This window comes from Macaca thibetana, chromosome 15, assembly GCF_024542745.1.
Source record: "Macaca thibetana thibetana isolate TM-01 chromosome 15, ASM2454274v1, whole genome shotgun sequence".
Lineage (NCBI taxonomy): Eukaryota > Metazoa > Chordata > Mammalia > Primates > Cercopithecidae > Macaca > Macaca thibetana.
Window position 1 is genome coordinate 80,846,748 of NC_065592.1, and position 24,746 is coordinate 80,871,493.

The following is a 24,746-nucleotide window of genomic DNA, read 5'->3' on the forward strand; positions in this document are numbered from 1 at the left end:
GGAGTCCATGTTCTGATGGGCCCCATGACGTTTGCATGAAATGAGCAAGTGTCTTTAAGCACTTACTTCAAGAAGCTTACGGATTAGAGAGGGAGTTAGGTGTCCCAGCATCTAACGCAATATCCTGTGCTGAGTGTCTAACTCCTGGGGTTTGCAGTGGCAGTACAAAGAGAGGACTGGCTAGATAAAACCTGGAAAGTAAGGAAGTGCTCTGAGTCCAGGAGGGGATGGATGAAGAGTGTACTGGTGTCTTTCATTTGCCTTCAAGACCTTCACTCCATCTCTTTCTCTCTGCTCCCCGTCCTGCAGACTGAACTACAGGGACTATCAAGAGACCCCCTCTTCCCTCCAGATTTTAGTTGGGCTTTGGCAATTGGGAGCACTGCAGTTACTAGACAGAAGGAGGAGAATGCAGGCAGGGATTTCCTTCTCTCTCTATAGGATTTCCGTAGGCTGGCAACATGATTCTTCTGAAGGTCAAGGTTCCTGCCAGGCAGCCCTCTCCACACAGATCTGTCCCTGGATTTCAGTAATCAATCTAGGAGTAGGATGCTGGTAGCCCTGATGTTACTTGCCCTCTCCACTAGCCACACCTGTGTAAACAGTTCCTGTATTAAACTCTCAAATTACTCAGTTTTGAGTGTGCCATCAATTCTGTTGGGGCCCTCACTGATACAAGGAGTATCCCTACCTAAGTGGATGATGTGTGCAAAGAACTGAAGCAGCATCATATTGAAAAGGGAAATTTTCAATATTCCCTTTCCTCATAACTATGTGTCATTAAACTGAAGTGTTTCTTTAAAAGACAACATTAGAGCAGAATTAGTATGGCATGACCTTTCCTTATGCTTCCTGATAAAATTAAACACAAACCTGAGTGACCAAAGAAAACCCTGGGAAGATAAGTGCAGTCTTGAAGAGGTTCCTTTCAGGTGGGGTAGCTGCCTCTGCATCCCTTGATATATGCTTGTCTTCTCGGAACCAGACAGAGAGAGCAGCCTGTGACCTGATTTGGCTTCATAGGAAACAGCAATGTGCGTCATCCATTGGGTCACAGATCAGAGTTACATGATGAAATGAAACAGGTGGAATGTGGTGTTCAATCCATGGTATTCTGAACCCATCATGGACAGCTGACACTCACATTCCCAAAGGGAACCCAAAGGTTTGCATGTCGCCCTGCTCAGGGCATCTCCACCTGGAATCTGTAGAGTTTTGGCCCTGAGAGATACTAATCTATTGTCCAAAAAGCAGGAACTCCCTAAAGAGAGCCAAAAATAAGAACCATATACAGGACTGATGAATTCTTTTCTGTGATATTGGTGGACAGGTTAGCAGGAGAAAAGGAAGGGGAAATGTTCATAGCACACAAAATGTCAACAGCATCTCTTAGTTTAAAAAAAAAACAACAGGAAAGGTTTTGAGTTCTATTCATGTAAATAAAAGACACTAAGAATCTTGGGAAATGCCCAGGCTAATTAATTATAGTTGCTCCAGCTAGCGTGCACAGACTTGCCTTCTGCCATCAGAGGCATAGTTATGGGGGATCTTCCAAGTTCCTTCACAGCCCTAGTGGCATTGGTGGGTTCTGGCTTCTTCTCTGAGCCAGGTGGTGTTGTCTCTTCATTTAGTCCCATTTATTCTTCAGTGTTGCAAGTATCTGAAACCTGTTATTAAAGAGTTTGAGCAATATCCCACTAGGTTTTCCATATGGACTATTGATGAAGAAACAGTAATTGAAACAGCAGGAGTCTGAGATAATATTGCAAGACAAAAGTACATACAATTTCTTTTTTGTGGCTCTTTTGCATTCTATAATTTGGTGGCCTTGGACTATAGCTGTTTGTCGCTGTAGAAATAAACTACAGCTTGTCTAGTGCCTTTCTGATGGATAATAGCTTGCTTCTGATTTAGTTCTATTTCTCTTTCACATATAGTGTGGTAGTAAACATCCTTGAGCCTCATCTTCTTGTGCACGTGGGTTCAAGTTTCTCTAGGAAAGATACCAGAGTGGGGCTTGCTGGATTATGATCAAGTCTACTAGGAATTCTCAAACAACTCTGAGTATAAAGTGAGTGTACCAACTTATAATCTTGTTGTGTGTTTTTTTTTTCTTTTCTGTTTTCTCATGACACTTCACCAACATTTGGTATTATTAGATTTTTTCTTTTTTTTTTCTTTTTTTTTTTGAGACGGAGTCTCACTCTGTCACCCAGGCCGGAGTGCAATGGCACAATCTTGGCTCACTGCAATCTCTGCCTCCCGGGTTCATGCTGTTCTCCTGCCTCAGCCTCCCGAATAGCTGGGACTACAGGTGCCCGCCACCACGCCTGGCTAATTTTTTTTTTTTTTTTTTGTATTTTTAGTAGAGACAGGGTTTCACCCTGTCAGCCAGGATGGTCTCGATCTCCTGACCTTGTGAGCCACCCGCTTTGGCATCCCAAAGTGTTGGGATTACATGCAAGAGCCACTGTGCCCTGGCCTCTTTTTTTTTTTTTTTTCTTGAGACAGAGTGTCACTTTGTTACCCAGGCTGGAGTACAACGGTGCAATCTCGACTCACTGCAGCCTCCACCTCCGGGGTTCAAGTGATTCTCCTGCCTCAGCCTCCCAAGTATCTGGGATTACAGGTGCCCACCACCACGCCTGGCTAATTTTTTGTATTTTTAGGAGAAACAGGGTTTTGCCATCTTGGTCAGGCTGGTTTTGAACTCCTGAACTCAGGTGATCTACCCTCCTTGGCCTCCTGAAGTGCTGTGATTACAGGCATGAGCCACTGTGCCAAGCCTCTTTTTTTCTTATTTGGCTAACGTGATGCATGTGACATGATACCTGGCTGTTATTTTAATTTTCATTTCCCTGATTTACTATGTATTTTCATATTGGCCAATCAGTCTTCCTCCTTTGTGACTTGCTTAGGTCATCTGAGTTTTTCTTATCAGTTTGTAGGACCTCTTCATTTAGATTAGCCATTAATCCTTCCATTTTATGCATTGCAACTATCTTCTCTCAATCTATGGCTTACTTTGTTTTTTGAGTGTCTTTGACAAATGGAAATTTTATAATTTTTAATGTGATTACATTTATCAATCTTTTTCTTATATTTAGACCCAACTTTTAGAATATTCTGGCCATTCTTTATCCCCCCCCTTATAGAACATGGGACAGACAGTGAAGTCCCTGTGGCCTTGCTGAAACAGCATCCAATATGAAACACCATAGCAAGGAACAGGTGTTTGCTTTGGGAACACTGATAATGCCATTGTATTTCAATGGATACCCATGCCTCATAGAATTACTGTTACTCATAGAGTAGTGAAGCAGCATTATACAAATACTAGTCTTCTCTGTTCTTTCTTCTTCTTTTAGAGCTAGTATCCATTTATAGTTGCTGTATATTCATTTAATGTACAGTGCCTAGATGTGTCCTTTCCCTTGTGTCTTATGACATAGATTCAACAAGATTTCATAATACTAAGAAAACATGCCAATTGGACATAGAAAAGAGAACAAACAAAAATAGTTTAAGAAACATAAAAAGCTTTGTTTTACAGAAATGCTTTATCTCCTGGGTTGGAGCTGTCATGTCAGCGATTACCACTTTTAGTTTATAGGAGTGAATGAACTGATTTTACATCTTCCAAAAAGCTTCAATAAGAGGTCTGTATAACCTGGAAAATATAAAACAAAACAAAACAAAAAGATAAGAAGATGATTCATGTCTTGCTAGTCTGGGAACAACTCATGGAAGCCTGAAGGGTAGCTGACAATTGTCTCTTAACTATCTCTCAACTTAGCTGGAGCACTTGAGACTTAAAATTCCCCAGCCCTAGACCCTTGGCAATTTATTTTCTTTGAAAATAACCAGAGCCAGGAACAGCTTACATTAAAGTGCTCAAGCATCAAGGTTGTAAATACAGACACTTGTTAATTTCCCAGATGTAGGGGCCCAGATTATTTAACAGTTAAAGAGAGTGTGGTAGTTTCAATTTTACTATTTTTCTCTTGGATCTTTGGTCAATTTCCTAAAGCCAAGTTTTTGTTTTGTTTTGTTTTGTTTCTTTCCAGTAAAGTCAGGATTTTCAGAAATCTGCCTGCCAATGTTGCCTAACAAAATTTAAGATCTAACTGGAAAGAGTCCTTTTCCCCATGAAACCTACCTAAAATGAAAGTGGAGAAGCTTCTAGGTAAAGCGGCAAAAAGGCCCATGGGGTTGGGGTCCACCTTTATATGTTTTATAATTGGTCAAACGCTAGAAGTTTAGAGATACTATGAGACATGCAGTTATCTTTTGCTTTTTCTTTTAAATATTCTTTAAATGATATATTTAGTTCCCTTTGGGTTAAGTGAAAGGTCCAGTACTAAGAGCAGTGACAATATTGCAACTCTGTAGGCCATTTTGCAAAATTATATACTATCCCATTTGAACCTTACAACCTCTCTGATAAGACAGGCAAGGAAGGAGTTATTTAATATGTGGATTTTGAGGTTTAGACCAGGCTGAAATAATGGAGGTCCCAGGATTGAATAGCCCTTTGCTAAAATTTATATATATGGTTGAAAAACTTTTGTAGTTCCCTTATTATGATAGCCTCATGTTTTATGTTTATTTTATTAATACCTGAAAGTGTGAGTTGTTCCATCCAAAAAAATGGGTTTAAGAGTAGATTTTAAGATTGCTATTAGAAAACCAGGTTTAGCTGAACTCTGCCTCATTCATATATGAACCAGGTAGGCTTTCTTAAACAGACTTTTAAAGTACAAACTCATATAAGCCTTTTACCATAGAGCAGCCCCAGCCAGCAGTGCTAGACATCAAAGAAGGGATCTGGGAGTGAACTCATCAATGTGAAAATATTGAAGAGCTAACTTGAGGGCTGTTATGTTAAATGTCTGTTAGACATTAACCAATATATCCAGGATGCTATTAAACTCCATCTTCAGTAGTTTGTTTCTTGGGATTATGTAAACATCGCTAATTCAAACATGCACTTAGTCATAACCACTGCAGAGAGCTTTTTGTTTTAAATAAACTTTTAATTGAAGTATAATGGACATACAGAAAAGGCACAACTCATAAATGTTTACTTCAAGGAATTTTCCACCAAATGAACATACCTTGTAACTACCATCTGGATCAAGAAACAGAATAGCACCTGAAGCTTCCTTGTTCCCCATTCTGATCACTTATTCTCTCTCCTCCTGAGAGGTAACCACTATTCTGACTTTTCCCATCAATGATGAGTTTTGTCTATTTTTGAATGATACATAAATGAAATCATACAGTTTATATTCCTCTGGGTCTGGCTTATTTTACTCAATGTTATGAGCATGACATTCATTCTTATTGTTTCATCTAATGGCAGGCAGTTCATTTTTGTTTTCCTAAGGTACTCCTTTGTGTGAATATACCACATTGAATAAATACACCACAATTGGTAATAATTTGCATCCCTTCAACAGTACATTAGGGCTCCACATCTTTACCAGCACTTAGCAATACCACTCTTTCCAGCTACTCTTGTGGATACATAGTAATATTTCACTGTAGTTTTAATTTGCATTTCTCTGATCTCTAGTGATGTTGAGCATCTTTTCATATGATAATTGTTATTTGAATATGTTCTTTTGTAAAGTGCCTGTTCAAAACTTTTGCCTATTTTTTAAGGTTATCTGCCTTAAAAACAAAAAAAGAAAAAAAGAAAAAAAAACCTTGTTTAAAAGAGTTTTTTAAAACATAAACTGCATGTAAGTCCTTTGTTAGATATATATGACACAAATATCTTTTTCTAATCTGTGTATTTGAGGGTCTTAAAAGGGGTCTGAGAGTTCAGGGTGTAGAAAATAGTACCATGGGCCCTTCTTGGCTCTCAAGAAAGTGGACATTTGAAGACAGAGGAAAGGAAGAGACCTGGATCTTGTGCTCTTTAAATCTGTCACAACTTTCTTGAAGGAGGATTCCAAGAGCAGCTGGATATGCCTCATACACTTGATATGATCAGCCTGTGTTTATTTGGCTACTTTCTTGCAAGGTAAACAAAGAATCATCAATATATGATATTCCGGTCGACTCTTATCATACATAATGATATAGCGCTTTGGGTTAATAAATATTTGAATACCTACTATGGGCAAGCACTGGCCAGGACACTGAAGGTGCAAAGGTGGATATGTCAGCACCCCTATGCTTAGTGAGCTTTCAGGGCACTTTTAAGGTACTTTTGTATTTACTATCCTGTTTGATCACATAAGGGTAGCGTGACCATCAGAATGGTAAGATAAAAATAATGTGTCCTTTTGCTCCTCAAACTTTTGATGATCATTTAGTCACTGCCCCTCATTCTGTAAGATCTGTCTTTCTAAGATATGCCTTTGCCACATCCTAATAGCCCCACTAATTAATACCTGGAGAAATTATCTTTTCTCAAAATGACTAATTTAGATAAAACATGCAGAAATGACTTAATTATATTTTAAAGAAAACTTCAAGGAGAAAAGACCATAAAAATAGATTTACTTAGTCCCCTGCTATTTAAAAACCCTTTTAACAACTCCTTAAATAATATTTATTAGTCAACTGAAATCATATAGCATTTATTGAGGACAAGTCTAGAGAGGCACTGTTTTATTCTAGACATTGAAGGAGCCATGAAGACATATAAGATGCAGGTCCTGCCCTCATAGAAGTTCTAGCACATTGGTGGTGGTGATAGTGTTTGTGTGTGGAGGGAAAGTGTTCAGTCAGCACACAGCATGTGCAAGGACAATGTGAACATAAAGACCTATACCACGGAAGCTCCACAGTGGGAATGGTCACGTGGATTGATTTCAGTGATGAGGAAAGGACTAGATTCATTAAGATAGTGTAGCTGCTACTATAAAACTATCCCCAAGATGTATAACCACTCAAGCACATAAAAAGGTGTTTTCAATCTCCTAAAGTTAAAAACAGGTATTCCTGATTCATAGTTGACTCTGTACCAGATGGTGATTCAGAGATCCAGGTCCTCCCCACTCGTGGGTCAGCTATCTTCAACATAAGGCTTTTAAGGTTGCTGGGTTTGTCCACATCAAGCTGGCAGAAGGAGAAGGAATGTGGAAAATGAAAAGATCTTATAGCCAGATCTGAAAGAGGGGTTCCCTTGGCTAGAACTTGAGTTTCATTGGCTAGAACTCAGTCACATGACCACAGCTAATTTCAAGGGAGGTTGAGAACTACAGTCCACCCGTGTGTCCGAAAAGATGAGATGGATTTTTGACCACCTAGGAGTCTTTGCCACAGGCTTTGTTATGGTTTGGAAGTTTTTGTCGCTTGCAATATTCATGCTGGAACTTCATTCCTTCCAAAAGTCAGGTGTTGCCAATGTGATAGTATTCAGAGAGAGGGCCTTTAAGAGATGATCAGGCCAGGAGGGCTCCTTCCTCATTAATGGCATTAAGACCCTTATAAAAAAGCCTTTACACAGAATTAGGCTAGCTTTCCTGCTGCCTTTGCCATGTGCAGCAAGAAGGCCTCACCACACCAGATGCTGGTGCCTTGATCTTGGACTTCCCAACCTCTAGAACTGTGGGAAATAAATTTCTATTTTTTATAAATTATCTAGTACAAGCAATCCCATTATAAGATCACAAAATGAAATAACAGGCTTTATGCTGGAAAAGCATTTAAGGTAGGTCTTCAGGCAACTTGAAGTATTCTGACAGAGGTGAGAAAGAAGGATTAATCCAGGAAAAATGAATAGCATATAAAAGGACTGGGCAATATACAGCAACAAAACTTAAGGGTATATTTGGAAAATAGGAAATCATTCATCTTGTTAGCAGCATAGAACACATAAGGAATAGTGGGGAGAAACTGTTGGAAAGCTAGGTTGAGACAATTTCCAACCTAAGTCACATTTTAGGAGGTTTTAAAATTCAGACTAAAGAGTTATATCGAGCATAGTTTTCAGGCTCATTCTCACTTGCAGGAAAAATGTGGCCCAGGTTACTTTCCCTTTTTTCCCTTCACACTCTGGCCTTTCCTAGGAAGTGAGTTCTCATGTTTATCTCCCCCACACAATGGCAAGCAGCTGGGGAGAAGGGTTCAGTCCCTCAGCATGGGCAACTTCGTTTTCAGCTTTTGTACTAGAGGATTTCAGAGATTCCAGGGGCCTCCTGCCAAAAACCTGTCTAACGCATGGTATCTGCTGAATGCTGTGTTTGGGATGAATCCCAAGTTCAGGAGAGGGAGGAGAGAGGGAAATTCCTTTTTGACCCTAGGACACAATTAACTCATACCCAGCATCCTGGAATTTGATTACCCATATTGTTATTTTGGCTTGGATAGCTGCAACTGTGGCTCATAGTTATAAAAGTATCCGTTCCTTTAAAATCCAGCCACAGCCTTCAGCTTGATGACCTCCTGACAGTGATTAATTTGAAAGGGTGGGAGCTGGGGAAATCCTTTTCCCTCCCTTCAGACCTGCCAACTTGGCTTTGAACCTACAAGAATGTTTTGGTCAGAGAACATACATCCCCACACCCTGTACCCTCACTCTCACCCTCACCTCTGCCCCATGTTGCGCATTTTATTTGTCATCCATATGCATTCATCTTTGTTGAATTAACTTTGACCCAGGCTTGACTATGTGCTGTCCCAGAAGGCTTCTGTGTGACTTATTCTCTCTTCCTTGAGCTTCTGACGATGAAATTAATGTTTTTCTGACCTTCCATAGTCTTCTGACCATGAAAATAATGTTATTATAAAGGTAAATGAAAATTTACCTTTGCTGTACAGTTTGTGGATGGTTTCTTTCATTGTTCCTACCAGGATGTAAGCATGATTCTATAACTTTCTTAAACCATTGAAAAAGAGAGAAGACAGAATATTTGAAATAACAGCTGACCACCTGAAAAGTGCTTTTCAATACAAACTGGAAGGGGCAGCACACAATTTTTCAGTCCTGAGCACATTCATTGTATTTGGGGTTTGTGAAAAGTGAGGTGTTCACCTTCCCATGGCAAGAGTTTCTAGATGTTTTTTTCCTTTAGCTGGCTGCAAAGCCAACCTAAAGGAATCATTACTATGTGGTGTATTTTATCCTGTGTTTGTCTTTCTTCCTCTTCTTTCTCAAGACCCTCATTGATCCCACTCTATGATCATCCCCTGCACTCACAGCCTTTAAATAACTAAATCTTGCTATTGGTAGGCATTTGGTGTTTTTCTCTTTCAGTTGCTAGCATGTGGGGAAGATGAAAGGCCAATGTCTGTGGTATCAGCTCATTCCCTAGCCTGCTTTGAGATCTACATCCCTCATGAAGCACTAAGACATTTGAAGAGACAGGATGGTGTAATGGAATGGAACATGAGGAGAACTAAGCAGATCTGGGTCCCATTTCTAGCACTGCCCCTTACCTCTGTGAGACTTTGAACAAAAACTTGACTTCTCTGAGCCTGAAACTTGACAGCATTGATAAGTTTTGGCTGTTTTTGAATTTTATCTAAGTGGAACAATACAGTGTATATACCTTTGTTACTGACTTCTTTTACTTAATTCAGATGCTCTTTAACTTAAGATGATACTGCCTCCTGATAAGCCCATCTTAAATCAAAAATATCGTTAAGTCAAAAATGCATTTAATGCTGGCAACACAGCACACAGTCTCTGATGTATGATGGTTCAACTTAAGAGTTTTTGACTTTATGATGGCGCAAAAGCGATAGTCATTCAGTAGAAACCACAACCCCACCATAAGTCATAGGAGCTCCTCAACTTACGATGGGATTGTATCTGGATAAACCAATCATAAAGGGGAAAAATTGTAAGTCAAGCCATCATAATCCAGATCCTGTCTGGGTTGTATTTATGAGAGTCATTCAAATTGTTGCATGTGGCCATAGTTTGCACAATAGGATTTATAGTATTACATTGTATATCACAAATTATTTGTCCATTCTACTTTGATGGACATTAGGATTGTTTCAATTATTACAAATTGTGATTCTATGATCATTCTTGTAAAATCTTATATATACACCCGGTTGAGCAACATTGCACACTGTGTTCCCCAGGAAGCAACTCTGAGAGATATTTGCTTTCAGGAAGTTTATTCGTTTCTGCCTTCACGATCAAAGTTGCATTCAAGATCAAAACTTACGGGGGAGTGAGAAAGGAGGATTGAACACAGAGAAGTTGGATTGAAATGCAGTCACAACAAAGGCCTCAGCCAACCTGTGGGGAGCTCTGGAGCTGAAATGGCCCTCTAGAGTTGTGCAAAATTGGGGCAAGGAGGCCAGGTCTTTATACAACCCTTTATACCAGTCACTGAATGTGGATTAACCCAGGCATGGGAACATGATTTGGGGTGAGACATCTCTCTTTGGCAAAGAATAGGGGCCACATCTGCGAGCTGTCAGCAATCAGCATTCCTAGTAGCTGGTAGGATGCATATTTTCATCCTAAGATGTCTAAAGTGTGTGTGTATGTGTGTGTGCACACGTGTGTCCATTGGGGAGCAGGTGGGTGGGTGTGGTCGGGGTAAATCTGAGCAGCACATCACAGTGTCTGCTACATGTCATTAGTAATTTCTAGGAGTTGAATTTCTGGTTCATAGAATATGGGTAAGTTCATCTTGAGTAGATACTGTTAAACAATGTTGCAAAGTGTTTGTGCCCAAATACCCTCTTAATTTAGATTCTCATATCCCCACGTGGACTCTTTCCAAAAAGATAAAGAAAAATGTATAGAAGTGAAACAAATGTAAAAAATATTCTGTATATTAACTTAATATTTTCTATATGGTGGAGAAAGCAAAATTGAGAACCATTGAAATGGGTTATTTATTGTTTTCTAACTTATGACTTGATATCCTGAAATCTGTCAACACTACCCAGATTGTTCTGAAATCTAGCTATGGAATTAGTAGATCCTAAAGACTTCCCCTACTATGCTGAGAAAAAACTGAAAATGAGGTATATGAATCGACTTTTCTCAAATTTTGTTTTTCAGAGTGGCCAAATCAATGAAGGTCCCTGTATATGAGACCCCAGCTGGATGGAGATTCTTCTCAAATCTGATGGACTCAGGACGGTGCAATCTGTGTGGGGAAGAGAGCTTTGGCACTGGTAGGCTTTGTTGGGTTGATGTTACTGGGGAGGGTGGCTGCAGCCTTTTGTGATCTCAGTTTGGAGACCTGTGAACTTTCTGTGAATTACACAGGAACAGTTAAATAGAGGCAAAAAAGTCAGAAAAACCTAGTAGAGTATGTGTTGTGATATGCTTACCTCTTTTGTCCATTTTGTTTCTTCTTTTTAGAAATTTCTCTTTCTTTAAAAATTTATATTATGGAAATCTTTAAAGTGTATAAGAGTAGAGAGAATATTGCATTGAATCCCCATGTTCCTGTCACTTCCATTTCAACTGTCATAAACTTGTGGTCAGTCTTCCTTTATCTCTACCCTCATCCACAGGGGAATGTTCCTCCCTGATTATTGTGAAGCAATCCTCTGTAGCTTATTGTTTTATCCATAAGTATTTCAAGATGAATCTTTAAATATAAGGGCTCTTGTTCAGAAAAAAACACATAACCACAGTACCATTATCACACCTAAAATATTAAAAACATTTTCTTTTTTTACATACTTTGAATATGTCATCCAGTTGTTTTCTGGCTTGTATCATTTCCAAGAAGTTGGATTTAATTTTTATATTTATTCCTCTGTATGTAAAGTACCCCAAAATCTCCTGCCTTTGGCTGACTTCAATTTTTTTTAATCTTTGATTTTCAAAGGTCTTATTATATTAATGATATGTCTAGGGGTGTATGCATGTATGTGTTTAACTCTGTGTGGGGTTCTCTTGAATTCTTGGCTCTGTCATTTGTTGTTGTTCATTAATTTTAGGAAATGCTCAACTATTATTTTTTCAAATATTTCTCCTTCCCCATTCTTCATCTCTTGTCCTTCTGAGGCTCCAATTACACATGTGTTAGATAATTTGTGATGATAAATGAGCTCTTACCTTCATTGTTCTGATTTATTTCTCCCCTTTTTTCTTCTTGTGTTTCAGTTTAGATCATCTCTATTGGAACACCTTTTAGTTCACTGATTCTTTCCTTAGCTGTGTCTAATCTGCTGATGAGCCTGTTGAAGGAAATCTTCATCTCTGCTGCTGGTTTTTTTTTTTTTTTTTTTTTTTTTTTTTTTAGCATTTATCTTTGACTCTTTTAAAATATTTTTCAGCTCTCTGAAATTCCCCATCTGTTTATGTAATTGTTTATCTTTTTCATTAGCTCATTTAACATATTAGATATGGTTATTTTAAACACCCTGTCTGATAGTTCCAATCTCTGGTTCTTCTCTGACTTTGATTCAGTTGATTGCTTTATCTCTTGACAATGGTTAGGGTTTTCCTGCTTTTTGTAGATCTCCTAATTTTTTTACTGAATGCTGAACAATATGTGGATAAGAACAGTAGATATTCAGGTCAATTGTATTTATGCCTAGAAATGGGTACAACTCTTTTTTGGGGCAATTAGTGTGGAAGGTTAAGTTAACCTAGTCAAACAGTGAACTGGATTTGGGTTTTACTGTTTCTGTTTTAACCTTCAGTGAACCACAGGTTTCAAATTCCCCCAGCAGTGGCATATTTTTACTGGGTACTGGAACTGGGGAAGGGTACTGGAGAGGTTTTTAAGTGGTCCTGTTTCACCCTTAGTTTTCAGTAGCGACTGCAAGTCTGTGACACAAAATAGAGTTCTATCTCCAGGCTCTTAAACCTTCCCTGATAGCACTGACCTCTGACTAGTGTTGGTGCAGGATTCTGAGCACAAGATTTCATACCCTCTCCCCAGAGGCAGAAGGGTTCTTACTTTTGCCCGTCTCTCAGAGACAATAGATCTTTTTCTGGACCTGGGGATGAGAAGGTTTTCAGCGTGTACACCTAGGAGCGTAAAGCGTTTGTTTCATTTGAGAGAAGGGTTTTGAGGAGCGGAAGGGCTTCATGCTTGTCTCCCAGCGGCAGCTGATCATTGCTTGCATACTTGTACCACCACGTTTCCCTCTTTGTTCCTAATTTTTTGTGAGGACCCAGTGGAGATCTGTGGAAAATAACTTGAAAATGTGCCCCTTGTACCTGGGACCCCAAATGATTTTAAAGTAACGTGAGAGCCTATACTAGGCCTTTAAGAATTTTTTAAACTCTTACATGATTTCTTATTATCTGTTTTTTATGGCAGCCTCCTCTTTCTCCTGTGCTTTGCCAAAGCTGAGAGAGCTTTCAGGATCTGTCTCTCCTTGGAGTGGCTTCTCTTTGGAATTCACTTGACTGTCTTGTTATCTCAGATCTCTGAGTTCAAGAAAACTTATCATGTTTGAGATTTCCTGGTCTTTTACCATTGCTAGGACGGGAATAGCTTTCTCTTACTGATTTCCATATCCTAAAGAGAAGTACACAAGTGGAACTCCGAAAGTAATTTCTTAATAATTTCCTCTATCTTCATTTTCCCCCTTCCCGTTAACAGTTTGTTCTAATTGGATCTAAAATATCTTACATTGTAATTGGCTGATATGTCTCTTAAGTCTCTTTTAATCTACATTTCTCTTCTTTACATTTTGCCCTTATTATTTATTCATTGAAGAAACTGGGTCATATTTCCTGTAGAGCTTTAAAATTGCCTTAATTTTGATGCTTCTGTCCTAATTTTCCTTTCTAATTTGCTTAATGTTTGTATGAAGAGAAGCTATTGATTAATATGGTTTTTCTCTGGTTTGCAACTTCCTTAGTTGCAATTATCGTAATTATTAATATAATTATCATATTAATTGTAGTGGATTTTTTCCAAAAATTCTATATTCTCTTGGAATTTTAAAATATACAGTCATATAGTCTATGGATAAAATATTTTTCTTGTTTTTCCCCTAATATCTACAACCCTTCCCCTCTCCCTCTCCCTCTGTCTCTCTTTTTCTTTCCTCAGGTGTACACGTGAATGTTTGTCACACAGGCAAACTCGTGTCACAGGTGTTTGTTGTACAGATTATTTCATCACCCGGAAATTAAGCCCAGTACCCAATAGTTGTCTTTTCTGCTCCTCTCGCTCCTCCCACCCTCCTCCTCAAGTAGATCCCAGTGTCTGTTGTTTCCTTCTTTGTGTTCATCAGTTCTCATCATTTAGCTCCCACTTATAAGTGAGAACATACATACACCCTTTATTTCATATTCTTTTCTTATTTCAGTAGCTATCATCTTCAAAATAATAAGTAATAAAAAGTTAATTTTAGTGGCAATGGATTTAGTATTAATATTTTACCATCTGTTTTGATGATTGCTTTTTAATATTGGTAAAATCTTTATCATGTTTATATAGACTATTGTTCCCATTCCTATTTACTTAGAGTCTTATTAGGAATGACTGCTGGATTTATCAGGTACCTTGTCAGAATCTAGTGATATATTAATATGTTTTTTCTTTTTTGTTATATGAATATAATGAAATATCATAATTGATTTCCTGGTATAAACTCATACTTGAATTTCTGAGAATAAGTCCTATGGGTCCTGCTTAAACAGATTATAACAAATTCACTCTAAATGATCATAATGAGTATTTCAAGTCATGTTGGGCTTCATGAAGGAATTTTTCCTGGGATGTTTTCTCTTCTTACACGAATCAGTTGGACCCTACCAACACTACAATTAATAGTACATGAGAGATGTCACACATTTTTGTTTCCTGGGACAAAAAGAGACCATATCAAGCTTTCTCAGGTACTACTGTCTAAATTCAGGATATGCAGATGGTAGCTCTGCTCTGGACAGCCAAAACTAGTATACCCTTTTTCTGCTGGGGCCCTAACAAATAGAGTGATTTCCTTCCTCTTTGGTGTGCTTAGACCAGTGACTGTAACTCAAAAAATTAGAAATTATATATCGTATACAATAATTCTGTCACTAGTTAGTAAAACAAATCTAGAAACTGGAATGAAAAATGGTAAGTACAGGTTATCCCTTTTCTCTGTCTTTATAAGCATTTATTAAGTGTTTATAATATATTATAGACTTTTAGTTTCCAATTAAAGAGATAAACATTCCATGTGTAAGCCATGTTATGCTTTTAGTAATAAATATTTGCCTATTTCAATTCAATAAACATTTATTCAGTGCTGACACAGTACCAGGCATTGTGTTGGACGGTGTGTAGAATACAAAATGCTCAGCACCACACCCTTCCGAATTTCTGAGCACTTTAGGGCATATAAGAAAGGTGCACTTGGAAGTCCAAGGAGGGAGGATCACTTGAGCCCAGGAGTTTAGGACCAGCCTGGGCAATGAAGTTAAGACCCCATCTCTGCAGAAAATAAAAAAATTAGCCAGGGGGTGGCATGTACATGTAGTCCTAGCTACTTGGGAAGCTGAGGCAGAAGAATCTCTTGAACCCAGGAGTTCCAGGCTGCAGTGAGCTATGATGAGCCATGCCACTCCAGTCTGGGTGACACAGCAAGACACTGTCTAAAAAGAAAGAGAGAGAGAGAGAGAGAGAGAGAGAGAGAGAAAGAAAGAAAGAGATGCATAGATGATTGCTCTACAAAGCAGAAACTTTGAAGCACCGCAGTTGAGGAGTAGAAAGTGTGCTATGGGAGAGGACAAAAGGAGAAAGTGCTTTTGGGCTGGAGATTTGAAGCACACTTTATGAGAGATGGAAGTTAAATGAGTGCTTACAGAAGGATTGGGGCAGTGGATGTACACACAGAGAAGAAAGAGCAAGGTCTTGCCAGGGAGTGATGTCCAGGGAGGAATAGAGGTGGGAGAGCAGGGAATGTGGGGGCATGTTCATTTCATGCAGTAAAGATCCTGTTTTTGAAATGTTCATGTGTGCATGTAAATATGCGTACATGCATGTATGGGTATAGCAGGTTGCATGGAAAAATGTATTTATTGTAGGTCTTAGTCAAAAAAGTCTAAATTTAAAGACTGGTTCTATAGCAGAGGTCAGCAAACTTTTCTCATAAAGGGCCAGATAGCAAATATTTTAGGCTTTGGGGGCCAAGAGGCCCCCAGATTGTGAGACAAAGGTCTCCATCACAATTACTCAAATCTGTCATTGTAGCACAAAAGCAATTATAGGCAATACACAAGCAAATGAGCAAGGTTGTGTTTGAATAAAACGTTAATTACAAAAAATTAAGTCCGGATTTGGCCCATGGGCTGTAGTTTGCTGACCTTTGATGTATAGGGTAGGGTAGAGAAGGAAGTTTCAAAAAGTAGTATTGGAAATACAAGTGAGGGGGCAATTCTTGAAGCCCTTTGCCTGTGCATCTTGCATGCTGGGACTTGAGTCAACCAGAAATAGGATGCCACATTCTGCATGGTGGGAGGTCTGCTTACAGACACTGCAGCAAGCTTTGTTTTTAGACAGCTATGCCGATTGCAACACATAGGCTGGGCTTGAAGGTAGTTTTAAAAGTCTCTCAATTTATAGTTATCTATCATTTTCCTTTAAAGGAGCACAAGAGAGTTTTCAGTGTATAAGACTTTAAAATACTGCCTTCTCTGCCATTCTGCAGGTTAAAGTGACTTTAGGCTGCTTTGACAGACAAGATAAAGCCCCCGAGCCCAGGACACGGTTAAGTGACGCACTCGTGCCCATGGAGCTTGGAAAAGTTCTCCGCTTGAATTAAATTACAGTGGAACAGGTCGGGTGTGGTGGTTCATGCTTGTAATCACAACACTTTGGGAGGCAGAGGTGGGCAGATCACTTGTGGTCAGGAGTTTGAGACAGCCTGGCCAACATGATGAAACCCCGTCTCTACTAAAAATACAAAAATTAGCTGGGTGTGGTGGCAGACGCCTGTAATCCCAGCTACTTGGGAATCTGAGGCAGGAGAATCACTTGAACCTGGGAGGCAGAGGTTGCAGTGAGCTGAGATCGCACCACTGCACTCCAGCCTGGGAGACAGAGTGAGACTATGGCAAAAAAAAAAAAAAGAAAAAAAAAAAGAAAAAAAATTATAATGGAACTAAAAGACAAGTCCCCTGCCCTAAAGTGTATGCCACTTTCCACTGTGCTAATTAGTCTCTCCCATGAAAACAATGACTAATTCTCTCTCTCCCGCACTCAGCAGGAAATGCCCCATCGAAGTCTGAAGGAGTTAGGCCACCCAGCCTTGGAAAGAGAAAGTGGCTTTATTCTGCTCTTGCACTGAGCTTCCTTACTGCACTGAGCTGGCTGTGGCAGGATCACAGGGAAGGTTATTAAAAATGCAGATTTTCCACCCCACCCCCACTTTGAATCCCTGGCAGTGTGGAGCCTGAGAACCTGCATTTTAAATACGGATCCTCAAGTAATTCCCATGTGCAGTCAGGAATAGAAAACATTGCTTAAGAGAAAACCAGTAGTTTTGCTTTTCATGAGAATGAGTAGCAAGAATGTGCTGAGATGCCACACCAGGTTTGGACGTGGCAGTACAAAGGCACAGGAACGTCAGGCTGATGACCCATATTCGAGACCCTTGCCTACTATTTATAGACAAGCCGTGTGGCCTCTCTGACCCTTATTCACAACATGTAAAAGTCAGCTGATCATAGGCGCTCTCCATCTTGGGATATGGTTTTCAGAATTAAATGAGCTAACTACAGGAGGAGAGATGGAAGATTCTAGCCTCAGTACAGGGGGGAAACTTCTAAAATTGATCCAAGCTTTTCTCAACGGAAGGCTTTTTTCCAGCATGCCTGGGTCATGGAACTGAGTACCAACCAGAAATGTATAGTTTCATGCCAAGAAAGCTTCAAAATACAGATCTGCCTCAGGCTGAGAATGCCAAGCTTTTGCCCAAGGATAGATTGAAAAGAAGAAAGATGTATCCTGAGTGAAAATTTCCCTTGCCAGCATCTTGAGCTCTCAGAATTTGCCAAGGTCATAAGCTGGTGACAGGTGTCAGTGCTGGGACTTCTCTCCCTTGGAAAGCTCCAGGTCCTGGAAAATAGGAAGCCTGCATTTCTTGCTCTATTGAAGAACCAAGGTCACTTAAGAAGCCAAGTCATATTTTGTGCTGGGACCAGGTATGCACCCACTTCCTGGGAAGGGTCTCAGAAAACTGCTTTACGAGGGAAAAGGAGAATGTTTTGTCAATCCTCAGACTTAAATAGAAGAAGATTGTTCATCTAAATGGCATTCTGGCTACTCCTCTAAAGTTCCAAATTTGAAGAAATCTGGGCTTGTTCCCATACACAAAAACATACTGTGTTAAAACAGTAACATTAAGATCTGATAAAACAAAAACTTAGACATTTTGGGGGGAATTTGTTGAAAATGTTCTATTGGTTTCCATCATTATCATTAGTTTTCTAAGAAGTCATACCATTTTGGGAACATATAAATTGTCACAGCCCAGAGCTGTGTTAATACTCACAGGTATACTGAAGAATTGTTCTCTTTGTGAATGCCTAGAAGATCTCCAAGCCTGGCTACCATCTTCAGTATTATTATTATTATTACATTGGAGATGGAGTCTTGCTCTGTTGCCCAAGCTAGAGTGCAGTGGCACTATCTTGGCTCACTGCAACCTCTGCCTCCTGGGTTTAGGTGATTCTCATGCCTCAGCCTCCCAAGTAGCAGGACCACAGGCATGCGCCATCACTCCTTGGCTAATTTTTGTATTTTTAGTAGAGACAGGATTTCGCCATTTTGGCCAGGGTGGTCTAAAACTGCTGTCCTCAGTGATCTACCCACCTTGGCCTCCCAAAGTGCTGGGATTGCAGGCATTAACCACCATGCCAGCCACTATTACTTTTGACTATGTATTCTTTAAAAACTAATGTCAATAGTCATACAAATTTGCCAACAAAAATCAAGTGATGTAACAATATTTATTATTTCCAAGTAAGTACTTTGTTGAGTTTTTCACAAAAATAATAGTGTTTTTTTAATAAGCACTTAGTATGTACCTCTTGTATGTATTCATCTCTTTCTAGAAATTTGGAATTGAATCCAAAGCTCCTGGCATTAGCATGAGTTGTCCATACTTGTCACACCAAATTTTTCCACTGTGAACTCTGAGTACAGCCTGGTGCTCCTGAGGTTGACTGTTTTCATATGTGCGCAATTTCTAGCACAAGATGAGGCCCCGAGTATATGTGTATTCTGTGTCACAAGGACTCCTGAGTATCTTTCCAGTCTTCTGAGGTTTGCTGGATGCTTCCATGCATGGATTCCATGCCAATATTGTAAATGCCCTGAAGACAGGGCCCATGTCTATCTTGTTCAGCTCTATTTGTTTGATAAATGTTCGGCCCTAAGTAAATGGTTGTAGGATGGGTGGAAAGATAGAAGGATGAACGGTAGAAGGGAAGGAAGGCTGGAAAGATGAATGGAAGGTAGGTGGGTGGAAGGAAGAAACAAAGAATTTTCATTTTGTCATTTCTTCCTTGCATTACTAGTAGTTATCTTTTTGTCATCCTTAAATGGATGTGTTTCTGAAGATCTGGGTGTTTGGGTATCCCAAGATTTGGGAAGGTTTATAAAACAAAATTGCACAAATATAGACTATTTGGAAAGGGATGGGGAGAAATGTTATGAATGATAAAATTAGAATTATGTAAAATATATTTTTTAAATATTCTCAATCATTATAATCATCGGTACAAACTAATAGCTAACAACATGCTTCTAGGAAGATCCCCCTTCCTGAAACTAGTGTTAATAAACAGATTTTAAAGTATTTATAATTTTTGTATTAACTTGTTTATTTCTTATGCCTGTGGTTGTTGACAATAACAGAAATAGCCATGTTCAACAGTGGGCTAGGTTCCAGCTTTAGTGATCTTTTGTATGCACCAAATTCTTACTGACTTTAGCATAGTCACTTTGTGTTTTATTGTCTTATGGTTTATGTTATTATTCTCCAGTTACTTTGTGAATGAACATTTTATTTCCCCTGAGAGCTGTAGAGTTTGTAACATGTTTAGGGCCACGCCTCTTTCTTCATTTATATTTCACATATGAATGATGTATATCCTAACTGAAGATTGGGTTCACAGTAGTGCTGTTGCACAAACACTGAATAAGTTTAACTGTCTTTTATTTATACAATTATTACATTTCCTATTTTATGTCTTCAAAAGGTAAAATATAGGAAAACTTTAGTCCATTGCCTGTCTGGATGGTTATTCCCTGTATATTTGTCTGTTTTTGCATCTGCCAACTCTAGTCTCTAGGAGAGAGAAAGAGGCCATATAGCCATGCATTTAAGATTACTGAGGTCCTACTGCACTTCTTTTTCTTGTTTGTGGCCAGTGTGTATAAATTTGGCTGGGTTGCAGATGTGGGTTTAGGAGGCCATGATGACAGCATTATCAGTGCTAGATGAGCAGTTTCTCTGTGGGGCTATTTGAAACAGTCTGAGTGCATGTATGCAGTTCAATCTAGGCTGGGCCAGAGCACAGAGGTGCTATGATTGACATCCCCGTGAGCCTTCTTACGAGGCCAGAAAATTGAAACTCCCTTCTGGATCTTCTGTAAATGATCAACACCTGTGCCGGGAAACAGAACTCTCACTTAGCATTGGAAGAATGTCTCCATTACCTGAGATCCCTTTCTTGGAGTCTCAATGGTCCCAGTTCCATTGATCCTTCTATTAATCCTCCAAGCTGATGAAAAGTGGTAAGAGGGAGTGTTGTGTGACACCTAATTGTGGAGCAGAAACAAAGGAGTGGGGCTTCTGAGACCACATCTGTACTGACCAGAGTATCCTGGGACTGACTGGGACATCATGGCCCCTGGTCAGAGACTGAAGACTTCCAAACCGACTAAGGGATTCTTTTCCCAGTGTCTAGTAAGGGACTTTTAACAAGGAGAACTGTCCCTTGGGATTTAGATACAATCCCTAAAGTTGTGCTTTGAGGCTTCCCAATCTGCATTCTAGGAGACTACTAGTTACTAGGTGGCCCCACTGAGAACACAGTATAGTGACTGTAGAAGTGACAGGTCTTCAACCTTAAAAGCCACTGGCGAGATTTTTGGTTCAGTGTATGACCTGTCAAGGAACAATTCTTAAACGGGGTATGGTGGTTTGTGCCTATGTGGGAGGCTAAGGCAGGAGGATTGCCTGAGGCCAGGAGTTCAAGGCCAGCTTGGGCAACATAGCAAGACCCTGTCTCTTTAAAAAAAAAAAAAAAGAGAGAGAGAGAGACTGGGTGTGGTGGCTCATACCTGTAATCCCAGCACTTTGGGAGGCCAAGGAGTGTGAACTCCTGAGGTCAGGAGTTCAAGACCAGCCTGGCCAACATGGTGAAACCTCATCTCTATTAATAATACAAAAATTAGCCAGGCGTGGTGGCAGTTGCCTGTAATCCCAGCTACTCGGGACGCTAAGGCAGGAGAATCGCTTGAACCCAGGAGGTGGAGGTTGTGATGAGCCAAGATCATGCCATTGCACTCCAGCCTGGGTGACAGAGTGAGACTCCATCTAAAAGAAAAAGACAACTCAGAGTCCTGTTGTTCCTATCTGCCTTGGTGACCAAAAAAAAAAAAAAAAAAAAAAAAAAAATGAGTTGGGATATATGAGTTAGGAGCACGCTGGTATGCTCTGTGAGGGAAGTGTGCCAGCTGGCTGGCCATGATATGGTTAATGTGCTCCCTGCTCTGAGATAGATGGCTTGATGCCTCCTAAATGATAGACACAATTCCTAGCGCTGCTTGTACTTTATTTTAGAGTCTTCTTCACAATGATGGGGTAGGGACCCTAATGACCCCATTTTATTGATGAGGTCATTGAGGTTTAGGGAGGAATGTCAAGCCGCTGGCCAAGGTTGCACTGGCTGAGCCACAATTCAAACCCTACCTTGCTGGCTTCACAGTATCTGCTGCTGCTATTTTCAGGTCATGCTGATGAGTCATTTCCCACCCTCCCCAGTCCCCTCCTGGTTATTCTTTTGGATGAAGGTGGAAGGAATGCCAGGGAACTTGGGAGAATGGTGTCATGTAAACAGCATGGCATAAGAGGTTAAGGGACCCAGCTTCCATCTTGACTCCCCCTCTCTTGGACAAACAGCTTAGCTTCTCTGTGATTCAACTTCCTCACTACGAGACAACTTCGTTTGAGGGGATGATCTGTAGGTTTCTTCCATCATGATATTTCAGGTTGCTTCTAACTAGCTACCCTTAGTGAGGAGCAAATCTGATTAATTAAATGTACTACATACTATAGAGGCATTCATTTATTCATTCAATGAACATTTACTGCACACCTTCTATGATCCAGCCCAGGGTAGAGTGAGGAGTAATTTCAGACACAGGCCCTTCCCTCAGGGAGTTTATAGGGTGTTGCTGTGGTCAGGATATCAGCCTTGTGTGAAACACTATTTATTATTATTTTACTTATTAAATGTGTTGTGACATAGAATTATTCATTGGGAGCCACATTGCCCACAGCACAGGATGTGTCCTTTGCTGCTGTCTGACTCTTCTGCGCTCACACCTGACACTGACAGACTTACATGTGGGAGAGCTTTTTTCTCTAGTTGATGAACATTGGTACATTGGTACATTTAAGAACATGTTTTTAAGCATAGAAAGGTGACATTTTTTTCAGTGAGTCTTGCTTTTTTGCCTGATATTAAAGATCTGAATGTAAGTGGTTTGAGAAATGAAAATCAATCTATCAGTGTACAGATCTATCTATCTCCATCGCAATTCTGTAGCATGTTCTCAAATCTCAGGTCCACCCAAAAAGAGTGGCCCCACTTCAACCTCATAACTCCACTATTTTTCAAAGACAAAGTTTTGTCTTGAGTAGCTGAAAAAGGATGAAAAGAATTTCACTGCAAATTAATGAAAACCATTTCTAAATGAGAAAAGGTAAACTGGAGAAATAAAGGGAAAATTTGCAGCTTGTCCTTTAGAAAGCCTGCCCCAGCTCTCATCACACAAGATGCTTTACCTGCTTTCTTGCAACTCCTGAGGGCCACAGCATTGCTGGGATAATCCAGTGGCAGTTGTCCATAGGCTTTGGAGCCAAATTGCCCAGCTTGGAACCCTCTTTTTACCACTTAGTAGCTGTGTGACCTCATACAGATGACCTAAGCTCAATCTCTTATTTGTAAAAGGGGGCTATCAAATTGTGAAAATTAAATAATAGATGCATAAAATCTCCTAGCACAGTGCCTGGTGCCTTGCTGCTTTCTTCTTAGAATGGAATTTAACCTCCTTGTAATTGTGCTTCAAAAATAATCAGGAACCTCTTTGAGTGAGTGGCCTTTCTTATTGTATGACCAACAATCCTGGTTTGTCCAGAAATAAGAAGTTCCGTGGGATGTGGGACTTTATGTGCTAAAAGTGGGAAAATCCCATGCAAACCAGGATGAGCTGGTCATTCCAAAGCTGGCAAGGTCCTCAGTTTTCCAGATGAAAATGGCAAGGAGAGACCTTGATACTGAAGCTGACTCCAGTGAGAACCCTCATGTTAGCAAGGCCAGAGCCGTGCATTAAATGGGAGACCAATGGCTGCTTTCCCTTAGCACCACATTCAAGTAAAAAGAGGAAGAGGCCTAACTCACTACCCTCAGCCAATCTGCCCCAAACATGAGACTGCATACGGTCGGTGCCTTTCTGCTGAAGCGAGTGGCTCTCAAGCCTGGCTGCCTGTGAAAATCACCCAAGGAGTTTTTAAAAAAGCAGTACCAATGCCTGGGCCCCATCATTGAAAGTTTTTATTTTATTGGTTCAGGGTGAGACCTGAGAGTTGGCATTTTTTAAAAGTTCCTTAGGTGATTCTAATGTGCAGTGCAGACTTGAAAATTGTTAACCTATGTTACAACTTGGAGTTGGCAACAGGTGCAAATTGACTTACATTTTTCCTAATTGACAAATTTAGAATTTCCTTATCTGAGTTTCAGCTGTAGTGGCTTGATCTGTTAGTAATGCATGTGATGCTTTATTGAGCTGTGTCCACACTGGTGTTTCCATGTGAAGAAAACACCTTTAAGATGATTGAGCATTGTCTTTATTTTTCCTTTTCTTTTGTGAGGGCAATATACTTACTAGTGTACTGCCTAGCTCACATAGCATGGTTTTGAAGATTGAGAAAATTCAAAGTTTAATTTGGGTGGAGGGGGAACAGTGATATTTCTCTAGGAAAAAAAAAAAAATGGCCTTCTTTTTTTGTACCAGTTTTTGTTGGAGTTATGGCAGAGAAGAGCTGAGCGCCCTCTTTCTGGTGTGTGGGTGGAAATGGCTGCTTCTCAGGGCTGCTCAGAATAAGGTTGCATGGGCTTTGGGCCGGGCTACATTGGATGAGAAAGGCAAGGTGAGTGGTACTTACAGCTTTGGAAATATGGGTACATTCTCCCTGCAATGTCCTGAGCCAGGCAGCAAGCTTCAAAAATTGCGCTGGTGTTATTCAGTGCTAAAAAATCATGCACTCTCAAGCCATAAAAAGACATGAAGGAACCATAAATGCATATTGTTAAGCAAAAGAAGACAATCAGAAAAAAAATACATACTAGATGAGCCCAACTATATGACTCTAGAAAAGGCATGTTTTAAATGTGAATTTCTATGCACCATTGACAACTTTCTTTATTTTTATTTTTATTTTTTGAGACGGAGTTTCACTCTTGTTGCCCAGGCTGAAGTGCATTGGTGTGATCTCAGCTCATTGCAACCTCTACCTTCTGGGTTCAAATGATTCTCTTGCCTCAACCTCCCAAGTAGCTGGGATTACATGTGTCTGCCGCCATGCCCAGCTAATTTTTTTTTTTTTTGTATTTT

At 39.9% G+C, this 24,746-nt stretch overlaps 1 protein-coding gene across 2 annotated transcripts in view; it reads left to right on the plus strand.

Moving 5' to 3' along the window:
• Positions 1 to 24,746, plus strand: part of PGM5 (phosphoglucomutase 5) — a 180,145-nt gene that overhangs the window by 96,450 nt on the left and 58,949 nt on the right. For both annotated transcript variants that reach the window (XM_050761744.1, XM_050761745.1), the window contains one exon: positions 10,991 to 11,106. In XM_050761744.1, coding sequence (XP_050617701.1) covers positions 10,991 to 11,106 — 116 coding nt within the window. The remainder of the gene's footprint in view (positions 1 to 10,990; positions 11,107 to 24,746) is intronic.